Here is a 16,365-nt window from a genome sequence, read left to right as displayed (position 1 = left end):
GTGAACTGAAACAGTGAGGCTTGACTTGACACAAAAGACACTCAGATTCTTTGGAATCAGCTTTACTAAAACTAGATTATTGAATTGCTTTTAGTAGCAAAGAGACACCTGTGCTCACGACTGTTAAGTTTTCCGTCTACATCAAGACGGCATGGAGATCAGAGCTCTCTGCATCAGACTGTGTGAGTACTTTCTCTATTTCTACATTATTAATAAATTTAGGTTATTAAAGTAGGCTATTGTATTTTTGTGGACTCCATATTAGATGTGGTTATTTTAGTATTACTTTTAGTAATTATACATATTTTAGTAACTGAGTAGCTCCTTTATCTTCTTTAGTGATAAGCATCATGATACTGCTGGACGTACAGGATGAGAAAGTTGGTGAGTTTTATCATATATATCAACTTTAATTCACAATTTGGAAAAGAAACTAATTTATAGGAAAAAATCAGATTTTTTTGTGATGTTTTTATCGTTTTATTTATTTATTTGTTATTCACTGAGTGTAGTATGTTGGTTTAATAGTAAAACTCTAAAGTGAGTCTTTTGTTTTTCTATGTTTCAGATGCAGTTTCTTTTCGTGTTGTTCCAAACAGATTGCAGTTCTTTGAATACAAATCAATAACATTTCACTGTGAAGGAGTCGATTATTGTGAAGTTGTGCATAACATCAAAGGGAAGGTAAACTCATGTAGTAAAACTAACAAGAGGACACCGACAGGATCATCCTGCACCATTCAAATTGTTTATACAGACGACAGTGGAAAGTACTGGTGTGAGACTGAAGGAGGGACACAAAGCAACAGTATCAGTATCTCCGTCACTGGTATATTTTCATCAAAACAACATTATTTTCTGAAAAAAAACCTGATTGTATGTAATATATAATTATCAAATGCATTTCATTTAGCTGGTCCTGTGATCCTGGAGAGTCCTGCTGTTCCTGTGTTAATGGAAGAAACTGTGACTCTGAGCTGCAGAAACCAAACAGCTTCCTCCAACTTCAAAGCTGATTTCTACAAAGATGGACGTCAGATCCATAGAAGCTCCACAGGAAACATGACCATCCACAGAGTTTCAAAGTCAGATGAAGGACTTTACAAGTGTAGCATCTCAGGATTTGGAGAATCACCAGAAAGCTGGCTGAAAGTCACAGGTGAGACATTGAGATGTTTTAAAATGAGGTGATCTGAATGGCAGCTGATGCTCTTTATGCAGAGCTGCTAAATCTCTTTGAATTAGCATTTGTGAAATACTGAGAAGTTTCTAGTGTTCAAACCTAAGTTGCAGATTTAAACAACAGGTGTGCCAACATTTCCATTGCATTTTAGAAGCTTTTAAGTTGATTAGTAAGATTTTTAAATGTCATAACAAAGAAAGTAAAATTAACCTTTGATGATTTACATTTCTTGTCTCATTTAAACATTTCTGTGCTTTCAAACCAGACATGACTCATTCCTCCTCTGCTGCCACACCTTGGATCATTGCCACCATTTTAGTCAGTGCTCTGTTGGTGGCAGTGGGACTGCATCACTTTGGAAAAGGTTACTGGAAGAGAGGTAATGGAAATTATTATAAGTAGTAGTAGCATAAAATCTGCAAAATTATTGTCTGTCAGGCAGATGCATTTTAAAATTTATCATCCAAAGATTTTAAGCAAAAGCTAACTGGCTTAAACTGAGAAACTATCTGTGCCTGTTTGACATGTTTCTCTTCTTTTATTTGTTTTTTTAGAGGCAGGCGCAGTGGATGCAGGAGGAGCAACATATGCTTTTGTTAGAAAAAACAGGAAGACAGGAGGTAGTTTATGGAGAAACAATATCACAAAATTAAGACTGTTAAAAAAGGTTTTGCCTTTGTTTACTCATGTGGTGTTGTCTGTACGTTGGTTAGACATGTATGTAATATTCATAAATGTATAGATGCGAGTGATAATTTTTTCAAAACGTTCAGCTCAAATGCAAACCACAATTTTACAGCAGCTCTTTTAAACACGTAATGTACCTCAGACAGCTCGAAATAGTTACATGACGTACAAGTTCAGACATGCGTTCAGTTTCAAATTAACTTTACATTTAACACAACTTGTTTCTCTTTTAAACAATAATATTCAGTGAATTAGCATTAATTGTCTCAAAAAGTATTTACATGAAGGAGAAAAAATGCAGAATACAATCAATAATTTTACCATTTGACCATCCATAAAGGAAAGAAATATCTCATTGCATAGTCCAAAAAAATTGAAAATAAATAAATAAATAAAACACATTCATAAAAGTGTCTGAAAATTTTAGAGTATATGTAAAACATATAGATCAGAACTGTAAAGTATAATATCTTAGTTTAGTACAATAGTAAAAAAATACTAAGAAGCTCTTAAGAGAAGCTGATATTCTTGTAGTCAAATCAGGCAGACAGCAGAAACTCATTTGGAAAGTTAAGGTTTTTGTTAGCTCAGTGTTCGATTAGCACCCCTTACATAATGATGCAGGAGTGACACAGATTTTCTTTTCTACCCCTGAATGTCAGATTTTCTTTAAAATTAAGCTTAATGAATACATTGAATAACAGACAGGGATCATCATGATTATTGTTCCCCTCACTCCCATTGTCCCTCTCCAATACAAGATGAAGCTGCATCACCCTCAAGACCTATTTACTACGTTTTATTATGTAAAGTATTTTGGATGCCAACTAATTTAATTCCATCGGTTGTAAAGCAGAATCAGGAACAAGCACAGAGATGCCCTCAGCAGGTCCCTGCCAACCCATAGCAGAGGATCTCTTCTATTCTACAGTACAATAAGTAAGTAAGACTGCATTCACACAATCTGTGATGGATTATAGAGATCTATAAGTATATGGAAGATTTATACTTTTTATACATACCACTCATTCACTCACTCCTAGATCTGTGTATGTAAAAAATCTGATTTTACAACACAGGAAAACTAGTGTTTTACACAGAATGTTCTTTTTGTTGGAAACTATTCTATAAAGTCATCATTGGTGTGTAATATGCACCATTAAAGTATTTTTTTTCCAATCCTGTTTTTTAATTTTTTCTTCTGCACCTTTTTTTGTGTGTCTTACAGGTTGCAGAGAGAGATGACTGAAAACATCTGAGTGAGAGTAAAAACAAAGAAGTGACCAAATGTTATTACATATTGTTTTGTGTTTATTAATCAAGTTGTACATTGCTTGTTGTTGATGTTGTACATCAAACCCAGACAGCAATGTCTGTAACCTGTTAACGGTTGTGTTTGTTCAGAAATAGCTGCTTACCATTCCGCGTGGTTACAAGTATATATACAGTTTGAATCAACTTCTAAATAAGTTTAATCACCTTGTTCGATCTTCTTTCCATTTTTACACATGTATGAATGCTATTACAGTAAAAGAGCTGCTGCAGCTTTCAAAGACACCCACTGTGGTCAACCGCTAACGTCAAAGTGTCACATTACTTTTTTCCAAAACAGACGCACCGAGTTTGTGGTGAGCAAATAAAATATAACTGCCAAGTTTGATACTGAGCATGACGTTAACTGAGTTTAAGTGTTGTCTAGTACCCAGACATGAGGTGTCTGGTTTCATGCTGCTACCTGATCTGAAATTCTGCTTTTACACCGTCTGAGCAAACAAAAGTAGAAGTCAGTTGCTGAGTGAGGACCGCAGCTCTCAACTCCTGTGGGCTCGGCTTCAGTAGGTTACAGTAGTTTATATTTTGAGAGGCTAAATAAGGTTTTTTTTTAACATTAATTGCTTTAGCAAAATTTCCTCTCCTCATGCCATGACTCTGTTTTAAATAAAGTTACACAGCGATATAAGAAATGTGGAAGTAAATATTGCAAAAAAGTGTGTGCAGATATTATGTGTCTATTTTTAGAGATATAAATACCACAATTAAAAATGAATTAAATTCACAATTAATTACAAATATATTACAAAAATCCACACACTCTATGCAGATTGCTGGATAGTGTTTTGTTTTCTTTTTTTTTTAAGCTTTAATCTTACCTGGAAAAAAAAAAAAAATTATCTCCAGCTATACGGGAAACTTGTGATGATTGGGTTTTTTTTTGTTTTTTTGTTTTTTTTTTACTCAACCTGTTAATAGTTGTGACTGCTGCACGAGTCAAATCTTTGCTCTGGGCTTCGTGCTGATATGTTTTTTATGCATATGTTAATAAATCACAGTGATAGTGAAAATGATGAATATTAAATGATTACATGATTTATTTAGAGCAGCATAAGTTTGTCTTTGTCCCCTTTGATAAAACTAGTTTTTAATACTAAGTGTTATTTCAGCAGCATATATGAGCCACACAGTTTTCAATTCTGCAATAATTTTAGAGGTCAGAATTCTGCATCAGAACATGTGAGTAAATAAAAAAAGTAAAAGTTTTAAGAGGTAAAAATTTAAAAATGTACTGAATGTAATGTAATGAACAATGAGTTTGAAATGTGATGTTAATGTGTGAAGGTTTCATGCTTCCGTGACACAGTGAGAAAGGTAGAGTAATTGTAGAGTAATTATAAAGTGATACACAAACCCCTATTGCAAAGGGCAGACATTACAGCACTCCTTGCAAAATTACAAGGAGTAATAAGAGGCCCCCCAGAGCCTCTTATTACAAAAGAACTTTTGCAAAATCTCGTAAAACTTATAATATTATAATATATTATTATTATTGAAGGCAGCACGGTGGCACGGTGGTTAGCACTGTTACTGCACAGCAAGAAGGTCCTGAGTTCAATTCCACCATCAGGCCGGGGGCTTTCTGTGTGGAGTTTGCATGTTCTCCCCGTGTTTGCGTGGGTTCCCTCCGGGTACTCCGGCTTCCTCCCACCGTCCAAAGACATGCAGCTTGTGGGGATAGGTTAATTGGATAATCCAAATTGCCACTAGGTGTGAATGTGAGTGTGAATGGTTGTCTGTCCCTATGTGTTAGCCCTGCGACAGACTGGTGACCTGTCCAGGGTGTACCCCGCCTTTCGCCCTATGACAGCTGGGATAGGCTCCAGCGGCCCCCGCAACCCTGAAAAGGAAAGTGGAAGCGAATGGATGGATGGATAATAGATTGCATTTATATAGCGCTTTTCTAGGCACCCAAAGCACTTTACAGTTCCACTATTCATTCACTCTCACATTCACACACTAGTGGAGGCCACAGTTGTAGCCACAGCTGCCCTGGGGCAGACTGGCAGAAGTGAGGCTGCCATATCGCACATCAGCCCCTCTGGCCAGTAGTGGTAATATCAGGCACACGTAGTCAGTGCAGAGGTGGGAAGCAGGGGCGGAGCGTGGGGGTGGCTTACGGGGCTTAAGCCCGGGTTGTTTTGTCAGAAGCCCGGGGTATTTTGGAGTGTAATTTTTTCATAGTTAGATGCCTGGCTGACAACTGTATAAAACAAAAAGTACACACAATATTCGAAGCACATAGTGCACACTGTGGGAATTTACGACTGTGCGTGAATCCCCCCCTGATATTGGTATGATCCAAGCTCAGGCACTAAGCGACTGAGCGAGGGGGCGGGGGGAGCTGCTGCCCGTGAGTGCGCTGTTGGAGAGACGGAGCCAGCCATACTAAGGAGAGCTTAAGTTTGAGCAGGTACCAAAGCAAATCATTCGTACCGTACAAATAATGTAAATATGACGGTGCATCACGAAAGATTGATATCAAACTGATCACTTGACCAATATTATTTTACTTGCTCTTCAAGTGAATCAACAAATGGCGAAATGAAGAGCCGAACAAATGCTATTTTTTAGAGAGTCTTAGCTTACGTGTGTTTATTTCATATTTTCAGTTCTTACCCTCCCCGACTAAATCGGTTTCAGTTATGTACTGAAATATAAGAATGGACATTAGAGGGTTCTTTCAAAGAAAAAAACTCAGGTAAATGTTATTTTATATATTATGCTTTGTATGTTGTTCAGTATATTTCTATGCAAAACAAGAGGGATTTCAGTACACAGCAGGATATTCACATTTGTAACCAGATATTTACATACACTTTAGGGAGAAAACATAAAACATTTTTACTGTACAACATCAATTTAGAGTAAACTTTTGTTTTAGATAAATATTGAAATATATTTTGAATTAGTTAAATGTCAGAATAAAGAGAGACAGAGCTGTCTATTTTTATCACTTTCATCAAATTTAGGAGTACATGTACACTAAGTTTATTGTTAATTAATAAGAAACTCCAGACGATTCCATTCTGAGCTGAAGAAGCTTCTGATAGGTTAGTAGAGTCCATGTGAGTAAACTGGTGGCACAGCTGTGGATGCATATAAGGCAAAACACAGAGCCTGTTTCTTTGACATGGGAACATCAAGAGATGTCAACCAAAACACCAGGAAAAGAATCGTGGAGCTCCATAAGTGTGGCTCAGTTTGAATACAATTTGGTGCCATTTGCAATTAAAAAACACAGACAGTTTCTCTCTTTACTCTTAAAGTTAACAAATATGTTTTTATATTTATCAATCTAAAAAAATAAACATTTAGTCTGATTTGATGTTACAATTAAAAAAGTGTTTGTGTTTTGATCTGAAGAGTATGTAAATATCTGGTTTCAACTGTATATTTGATGATTGTCAGCACAAAGAGAGAGAGAGAGGAGCAGAGATTGAGATGGAGAATGAGGACAGAACAGAGATGAACAAGAGCAGGTGAGACACACATGTTAGTCAAATGGTTGCTTACTAAAAGTATCACTGTATCATAGGTACTCATGTATCTCGTACCTAGTGTTTCTTTTTAGGTTTGCTATTTTTCAAATTCTATATTTATTAAGTTCTGCAGGCTTGTTTGCACAACGAGGATAAATAATTATATAAACTTTTCTCAATCTAAATATTGTACTTTGGTAGAATTAAATAAATAAGTGTAGTGCAGGTCTATGATGATTTTTAGTGCTACTATCATCTAGTTCTGATTGTGGTTATGTCTTGGTTAAGTCCTCAGTAATCCTGCTTTTGAACTGTTGTAGTCCTGTTTTAATTCTGGATCAGTTCTGGGTCTGGTTGAATTGGGGTTTAGTCCCTGTGTCTTGATACAGCCCTGATTTTGTTCTGCATTGCTGCTCAATTAAAAAACTAGTTTAAGGTGTCCTGCATGTGTGATATATATATTTCCCTATATGAAGTCATTCTTTTTTGAACAAAACTCAAAACAGAGCCTATTAATCTTTCAGTCATTTCTACACCCCCCCCCCCCTCAAAAAAAAAAAAAAAATCCCACATGCATACTACCCTTTAGGGCTAAGCCCCGGGTGTTTCAAATGTCTGGCTCCTCCTCTGGTGGGAAGTATTGAAGTATAAATGCTTTGTTAGTGTAATTGCCGGTCCGATCAGCTGTTCATAACACTTCCTACGTTGGAATAGACGTCAGCGCGAACTTTTGCATTTCCGCCATTACCTGCCCGAAACCGGAAGTGACGTCATTTTCGCGGAAATGTAGTCCTTTTTACTATCAGGGCCTCAGGGCATATACTCGTCTTTTTAAAAGTTATGTTTGACTTTATGACTTTCTGTGTCGTTTCTGGGATGCTTAGGACTCATATTGCACTGCTGGAAATAGTTTATTTTGATGCATATGCTGCTTTTTTGCAAATTTGCAGTATAATATTTATTTTCGTTTTTCCTGCAGTGTATAAAAATTGGTGTATTTCAAAAATAAAACTATGAAGACACTCAAAATAAATTTCCTGTGGTGGGAAACTATTTTGTGCAACTTTTTTGTACTTACAGTTTTGAGGGATAAGCCTCTTAAATTTCTCTAACTACAAATATATGTTAAAAAAGCAAAAACGATTTTCAATTTTTTTGTAGTTTATTGCACTTTTTTGCAATTTATGTAATTACTATGCACTTAATGAATACATATTATTAAAATCTGGGCTATAATGGTTGTATTGATGTATAGCAACTTGAAATTCTCCCAAAAATGGCACCACAGCAGGTAAAAATATAATATAAGCTCTGGCGGACTTGGTTCTATGGTAGGTCTTAAAGGGTTAATAACATATTGCAATATGGAGAAAAGCTCTGCTCAAACAGCTGAGCAGTCACTAAAGATGGGTCTTTTTATACCGCCCTGGTCTTTTTATACCTTGACCAAACTCACAGACAAAGAAAATTCCTCAACAAATTACGTGAGTCTATATCCTAAGCTTAGCCTGAACTTTTATACTTTCCATTATGGTCGTAATTCTCTCTCTCTTAATGGAAAGTATAAAAGTTCAGGTAAAGAGCTTTTACATTTTACATTAATATAACACGAGGTTCACTTAGCTTTGCACGTAAATGTCTGGTAGAAAGTTTTGAAGGTAGTTTTTACTATCCTGCTTGAGTGTGTTTCAGATTCATGACCCTTTCACTTTTAGTTGAGTAAAAAGGCTGAATAACTGTGTAATTTTACAGATACACAAGTATCTGTATGTCTGCTTAACTATAGAATGTCTGTACTTTTGCCACCTCTGGCTCAGTGTCAAACTACATGTAACCTTTCAATGCCTGAAAAAAGTAAATGTTGTAATGTCTTATGATGCACTGCAGATGGCAGAGTTTGACTGCAATGAAGAAATGCAATGATTACTGTAAAAGATACTAAAATACTGAACACATAAACACTTCAAACAAACATTGCACAACGACTTTGTTCCATATTGACATGAAAAGCATCACACAGTTGCCACATCCCAAAGATGCTCCACTGGATTGAGACATGGTGACTCTAGAGGTCATCTGAGTACAAGCAAAACATTATCATGTGCAAGAAAACAGTTGGACATGATTTGAACTTAATGACATGGTCTGCATACAAGTTGCACCAAACAGAACATAAGTCTGAACCAGTTTGTTGTTCTGGCCAAGGATAGTGAACTGAAACAGTGAGTTAACTCAGCTTTTTTGGAGAGTTATTTTATAAAACTTGATTATTGCATTGCATTGTCCTAAAAGTCCTAAAAATATTTGATGTTAAGATGTATTTATTAGCAATTAGCAATACCTTTGCTCACTGCTGTTACAGTTCAGTTAATGCTGCCTTCGTCAGTCTGCAGCAAGACAGCATGGACGTCAGAGCTCTGTGCATCTATGCGAGTACTTTCCACTTGATGGAAAAAAGTAACAAATGTTTTTAAAATATTGTGGTGGACCACTAGAGGGCTCCACTCACACCCAGTGTATAGGAAGTGTGTTCCTGTGTTTTGTGGCGCGATATGCTCAGTTGTTGTTGTTGAGAGACGAATAAAGGAGTGAGAACTGAGAGCTCTGTGTCGTTGATGCTTACCTCCACAATATGACATTTTTGTTTGTTTTAACCTTAAGACATAGGTCCAGTTATAAGATGTGAAGATATATTTACTCATATCGGTAAAAGTAAACAAGTCTGTGACGTGGGTGTGGTCTCTGGCCGGTTGCACCCCTCCCCCTGTGATTGTGACTCTTCATATGTTCACAGTGACAGTCAGAGAGGAAGGAGAGTGGACGTGCTAGCGGAGCGGGAGTGTCTGTGTCCCATTGTAAACCCACAGTAAACCGAATATCAAAATAAAGAGGTGCTGTCACCACGTCCATGTCTTGTACATGTGTAAACTTCACAAAGTTGTAGTAAATCTTCTGGGTATACAGAAACAGTAAGTTGGTGAGTCCCAGCTCTTTACTTGTCTATATGAACGTCATTAAGCATTTTGGATTAGAGAGCAATTCAGAAGAAGAGTTGTTGTTGTTTTTTTGTGATTTTTGTGAACCTTGTCCTGTGATGATTAATCATCATATGAGTTTTTGATACACTTAAAAAAAATATTTTACTTGTTCATTATTTCGATACAGCACTGCAGTTTTAGTAGACAGTGAGCTTAATGTCACAGGTGAGATATTGAGCTGTTTTAAAATATGTTTTACATGCACATGTGATATGAATGACTGCTGGTGCACTTTTTAAATAAAGTTTTTACATCTGTTTGTAGGAAATAACTTTTAAATACTGCTTAAGATTAGCACTCTAAACTCAAGCTTTCTTTTTTCTTTGTTTCAGATGCAGTGTCTCTTTGTATTGTTCCAAACAGACTGCAGTTCTTTGAATATGAAGCAGTAATATTTCACTTTAAATGAGTTGTTAATTGTAAAGTTGTGCATAAATCCAAAGGGAAAATAATTCATGTAACACAACAAACAAGAGAACACCAACAGGATCATCCCGCAAGATTAAAACTCTTTATACAAATGATAGTGAAGAGTACTGATATGAGACTAGAGGAGGGAACAGAAGCAACAGTACGTCAGTGCTCTGATATTTTTGCAGAAAGAATATTTAATGATTCATTTTGATTAAAATTTATAGAAACTGTGACTCTGAGCAGCAGAAACAAAATTGCTTCCTTTACCTTCACAGCTGATTAAAGATGGACATCTCATCAAGCCAAGCCGCAAAACAAACACGAACATGTACAGATTTTCAAAGCTAGACGAGTGGCTTAAAAGTGTAGTGTAGTTTTGTTTTTTTTTTCCTTGTTTTCAAAGTAAGGGAGTCACTGCACCTTAAATATTGTGACATGGAAAAATGTGCTAATTAATTTCTTTTGACATGTAATGTTTGTAATCTTGTACATTTTTCTTGCGCATTGCTCTGTCAGTCAACAGAAGTAGATGGTTAAGGCATAACTGAGGTTCAAACAGGTCAGAACAGAGATGTAGTGGTAATATTTCTGTTCATTTTTATTGTTCAGTTGTAATGTTTATGACGAATACTTTGTCTGCCCTATATTTAAGAAATTATTTTATTACAGCAGCTGAAATAATAATTACGATGATAATATCTAGGAGATGATTCTCTGCCCAAGAGATGTATTGTCTGAATAGAGTAGTCCACGTTTTGAAAGCAAAGTGTTTTTTCCATGTCCATAGAGGCCAGCAGAGTAAACGCAGGTAGAGCAACATGTGCTGCTGTAAGGAAAAAACAAGAAGAGGGAAAATATGTTACTGAGCATTTTTCAACAACAGTAGCACAATATTATTTATACAGTATTAAGTCACAAGGAGAAAAAAAGTGCACCATCTGAATGTTTCTTCAGTGTGTATGTGATATTTATAAATGTGCAGATGCTAGTGATAATTTGAGCTTAGTGAACTTACGCTCCAAATGTAAACCACATAGGGTGTAAGTCTGAAGCACCTCTTTTAGACAGATATACAGATACAGATATACTGTATCTAGTGACAGTGAGGGTTGTGAATTTCCTCACATAGCTTAGAATGGTTACATGTCATGAAGTACAACTTCTGACATGCGTTTTTATTTTAACACAAATCTTTAATTAAACACACTATTAATATTGCTCTTATTTTTGAATAAATATAATAAAAATGATTGAGCACTTAAAAAGCATAGTTAAAGATAAACGTTAGATAAAAAACAAAAAAACAAAAACATTGTTAGTAAAAGGTTAAAGACTCAAGCAAAGGTCAAATCATGAACAAATAACACATAAGGAAAAAAATGTAGTTTGATTTAAATAGTAGTAAATGTTATACTATCATACATACACACAGTAGTGGTAAAGGTGTTTGCCTCTCCCTGTTTTTTTTTTATTCTTTTAGTATGTTTGTCACATTAAGATGTTTCAGATCATCAAACAATTTTAAATATTTCACAGATCATTGACCACCACCATATTTTACTGTTAAAAGTAAAGTAATCAGGCCACCTGATCCAGCTCTAACTATATGCTTTATGAAAAAGGAAAGGGTGTCTGTCTCCCAAATCCAAACTGGGAGTAGGTTTCACAGAAGAGGGGCCAGGAAACTGAAGGCTCTCCCTCTCATTCTACTTTAAAATATGTTAGGAATGAAGATAGCCAGCAGTCTGAAAGCGAGGTACTCTGTTGGAGTGATACGGTACTATGAGGTCTTTAAGATAAGATGGGGCCTGATTATTTAAGACCTTGTATGTGAGGAGCAGGATTTTGAATTCAATTCTGGATTTAACAGGAAGCCAAAACAGGAGAAATATGCTCTCTCTTTCTAGTCCCTGTCAGGACTCTTGCTGCAGCATTTTGGATTAACTGAAGGCTTTTCAGCGCATTTTTAGGACATCCTGATAATAATGAATTACAGTAGTCCAGCCTGGAAATAATATATGTATGAACTAGTTTTTCAGCGTCACTCTGAGACAGGATATTTCTAATTTTAAAGACATTACAAAAATTAAAGAAATCAGGAAATTAGAGGTCATTCAGGTCTTAATTTCCCTGATGGTGACCTGAAACACTGAGGCTTGACAACAACAGCAGCATCTCTGCTTCTTTCAAAGCTATTTTTAAATGCCAAGTATTGTTTCAGTAGCATAAATTAGCCACACAGGAAGAGAGTTGTTCACAACCGGCAAGACGTCATGGGGGTCAGAGCTTTTTGCATCCGACTCAGTGAGTACTTTCTCCATTATCACATTAACTATTTATTAAGCTAAACTTTAAGGATTCTGTTTAAGTTAGTAATTTTGTCAAATCACTGTGTTGTTTGAAATATTTCATGTTGAGAAACCTTATATATATATATATATACATATTAGAGATGGCACGATACCACTTTTTCATGTCCGATACCGATACCGATATCATAAATTTGGATATCTGCCGATACCGATATGAATCCGATATAGTGTTTTTTAATCAACAAAACTGTTTTTTTTAAATATCTTGCTGCATTTTGTATAAGTTCATACTCAAGTTTAAAACAACAACTACACTAAAGCTGTTCTGTTATACCTGTATGCAAAAAAAAATATTTCATAGTTCAGCAATACTGATCAATCTAATAAACTTAAACCTACACCATCCTCCCTATTCTGGTAATTTAAAGAGTACTTAGCGTAAATATTAAGCAACCTAACTAATAGGGTTCCAACTCCCAGTAACAACAAAAATAAATAAATAAAAAATAGGGAACCACCCCTCACGCTCCACCTCATGATGCTTAATCGACGTAATCAACCTTAATTTGATGCAGTGTGAAAAAAAAAATGCACAGAAATCAATTATTTTTCAAGAAATATTAAATAGATTCAACATCTTTCTTCAACAACATTGCAGACTGCACAGATGGTACCTTCCCAAAGGAAAAAGTACTATAGCTTACTAGGGTATATATATTAGACTTAATGGTCACTATATACAGTAATTGACTTCTATTCCTTTTACATCAAATTCAAACTTTGGGTGTGAGATAATTATTTATTAAAAGCTAGACATTTTAAATGAGAATAAGAAAGAAAAGTCTGTCTTTGTGCCCCCTTTTCCCTGTTCATGCCCTATCGGCCCCCCTGGCTAAACTTTGCTAGATCCGCCCCTGCACAGTTACCAGCGTCAGCTACATAGAAAAAGATCCTGGTGTAGAAAGTAATATTAAATAAATTCTAACAACACCTTATCAAGCTTAAACATTCTGCTGTTGTTCAGCCGCTGGTTTCCTCTTTCTGGTGCAAAGTGGGCCAAAAACAAACAAGAGAGACGGACTCACGACAGAAAAGCCGATCAGCTGATCATTAAGCAGTTTCATGATTGAAGTAGCAGCAAGATGAGGCAGTTTGCTTGTTAAGCTTAAGGCAGGAATGCTTTACAAACATTCAGAGATGGACTTACACACTTGCTTTACTTCTCTCGGGGATAACTTTATCGGAGATGAAATGCTAGCGAAGCTCCAAATGCTATCCAGACCACCGACAGGTCCCGCATGCCACAGCCGCTCTATCACGTGATGCATACTGTTCCGACATGCTAACGTTCTGAGGTGAGTTACGGCATGTTACAAGTTTTGCGAGGTGCTTTCGTGATATTTAATGGATCGGATTACATTTTTTATTTTTCTCCGATATCCGATCCAGTAATTTAGGTCAGTATCGGACCGATACCGATACGTAATATCGGATCGGTCCATCTCTAATACATACATATATATATATATATATATATATATATATATATATATATATAGTGCTGTCAAAATTAACGTGTTAATGCAAATTAATCCGCCATCACGGTTGATTAAAAAATCGATTAAAATTTTTAACACGATTAATTTGTGTGTGTGTGCAATCCTTTTTTTTTTTTGTCTTTTCAGCGATGAGTTGGATGATGATGTTTTTTGCACATGATCAGAGAGTTGGTAAGTAACGGCTAGTTAAACTGACATGAACATTTGTCAATTTGTTTTTATCAATTTGTGATTTCCTTTTTTTTTTATTTCAGTTAGCATAGTCGCATATTTTGGTTTTTCAAAAACAAAAGTAAATAGTTTTTTTTTTTTTTTGTTGTCTCAGATGCAGTTTTTCTTCGTGTTGTTCCAAACAGATCACAGTTCTTTGAATATGAGCCAGTAACTTTTTACTGTGAGGGAGTCTCTCATCATAATGTCTTACATAAGTTGAAAGATAAAATACAATCATGTAGCAACAGCAATAAGAAGACAGCAACAGGATCCTCCTGCACTGTAAACGCTATTTATGTAGACGACAGTGGAAAGCACTGGTGTGAAACTAGAGAAGGGAAGAGGAGCAACATTATCAACATCACTGTCACTGGTATGTTTGGTTTAAGTAAACAATATATTGTTATATTCAAAAACAACTTTTCATTAAAAGAATTATGCACATGGGTATTCAGCTGGTTCTGTGATCCTGGAGAGTCCTGTTGTTCCTGTGATGGAGGGAGAAGATGTGACTCTGAGCTGCAGAAGCAAGATGAATTCCTCCACGTTCACAGCCGATTTCTACAAAGATGGACTCAACATCAGCAGCAGCTCCAAAGGAATTGTGACCATCCACAAAGTTTCAAAATCTGATGAAGGACTTTACAAGTGCAGCATTTCAGGAGCTGAATCACCAGAAAGCTGGCTGAATGTCACAGGTTAGACACTGAAGAGCTGTTTATTATTTCTTTCTGTCCCCTCCCCCTCTTTTAATGCCAGTATTACAACGGAATCATGTAGTGACTCTTAACTGAGTTATGTGTCAGTCTTAGGAACCTTTGGTGGTTTGGTGGAACCTGTGGTTTCTATTCTTTCAGACAAAATCAGCATAAATTCTAGTCCAATGACTACGACTTACTTCAGTCTCCTGCTTTGTGTGATTAAACAGATTCTTTCATCACATTCATTGACTCTTCAGAGCACAGCTGTAATGTTTACCTCATCTTACGGACTGTGTTCACCATCATGCTGGTGGCTCTGCTGCTGCTGCTGCTGGGTCTACTTCACTATGGGAAAATTGGAGCTACAACAGCTAACTCATGTTCGACTTCATGTAAATGTAACTGTCATTGCACAGGAAATAAGTGAATATGAATGACAGCACAAATAGAAAACAGAAAGTGATTAATATGGGCGTATGGCCACACTATCGTGAGCATGTCCCATCTTGTCTGAAATCCGGAGGTAAGCAGGGTCGGGTCTGGTTAGTACTTGGATGTGGGACTGCCTGAGAATACAAGGTGCTGTGGCTGGTACACCAGTTGGAAGGTTGACGGGTCAATCTGGGTAATGTCTGTAAAATACCACGATAACTCCGTTAAACAACTGTAAAGGATTCACACTGTTGCTTTTTCTCTATACAGTATATAGACTTTGACACCTGTTACCTTTGATTTAACTGCACTGAAACATTTCATTATGCCACCTTGTGCATTTTATTCTTTAATCATACTCATTCCTTATTCATATTTGTTACTATTCAATATTCTCAGTTAAACTCATCCTCTTTAAAAGTACTTGTGAATATATATATTTTTTTGCATTTGCATTTGTTAGATTTGTATTGTTGATTGTCATTTATGCTTAGAAATATTTAACAATATATGCTTAGAGGTGTATAATTGATTGTGTAGTGATAGGATGTGTGATCCTTAATAGTCTGCAAAGGCTTGGTTTGAATTCCAGTGTTCTGGCATTCACACCCACATTCTGGGAGCATGGGAGAGGTCGTACCTTCTCTTATTGTTTTATGGTAGGATAAATGTGTCTCTATCTGTTTTAGGCTAAGTGCCTTTTGTTTAGATGAACTGCTGGACTTCCAAACCAGCAGGGTTAGGGAAGTCATTTATGGGGTCACACTCTGACCACACACACACACACACACACACACACACACACACACACACACACACACACACACACACACACACACACACAGGCAAGGTACTCTTTGTTTGTATGTATACGACATATGTTAATGAACCTATGTATATTCATGTAACCTCAATAAAAGAGCAGTGTTACGGGGGAGCGGACGAGAGCGACTGGGGTCAAGCGAAGGAACGGCGCTTGTCGTGGTTCTCTCCCTCATGCATGAGTAACACG

The 16,365-nt window shown here is 36.4% G+C and overlaps 1 protein-coding gene across 1 annotated transcript; it reads left to right on the top strand.

Moving 5' to 3' along the window:
- Nucleotides 1-151: 151 nt before the first annotated feature.
- LOC146635479 (cell adhesion molecule CEACAM20-like) lies at nucleotides 152-16,047 on the top strand. Its single transcript, XM_085350132.1, has 7 exons — nucleotides 152-182; nucleotides 340-384; nucleotides 569-829; nucleotides 914-1,159; nucleotides 14,676-14,918; nucleotides 15,149-15,313; nucleotides 16,043-16,047. The coding sequence occupies exons 1-7, from the start codon at nucleotides 152-154 to the stop codon at nucleotides 16,045-16,047; spliced, it is 996 nt and encodes a 331-aa protein (XP_085206258.1).
- Nucleotides 16,048-16,365: the final 318 nt, after the last annotated feature.

Source organism: Diplotaxodon limnothrissa, linkage group LG3 (assembly GCF_057381915.1).
Source record: "Diplotaxodon limnothrissa isolate DT_005_m linkage group LG3, D_limnothrissa_male_GT1.1, whole genome shotgun sequence".
Classification (NCBI taxonomy): domain Eukaryota; kingdom Metazoa; phylum Chordata; class Actinopteri; order Cichliformes; family Cichlidae; genus Diplotaxodon; species Diplotaxodon limnothrissa.
Note: the sequence above shows the minus strand (reverse complement) of the source record. Positions and strands in the feature narration are given on the sequence as shown.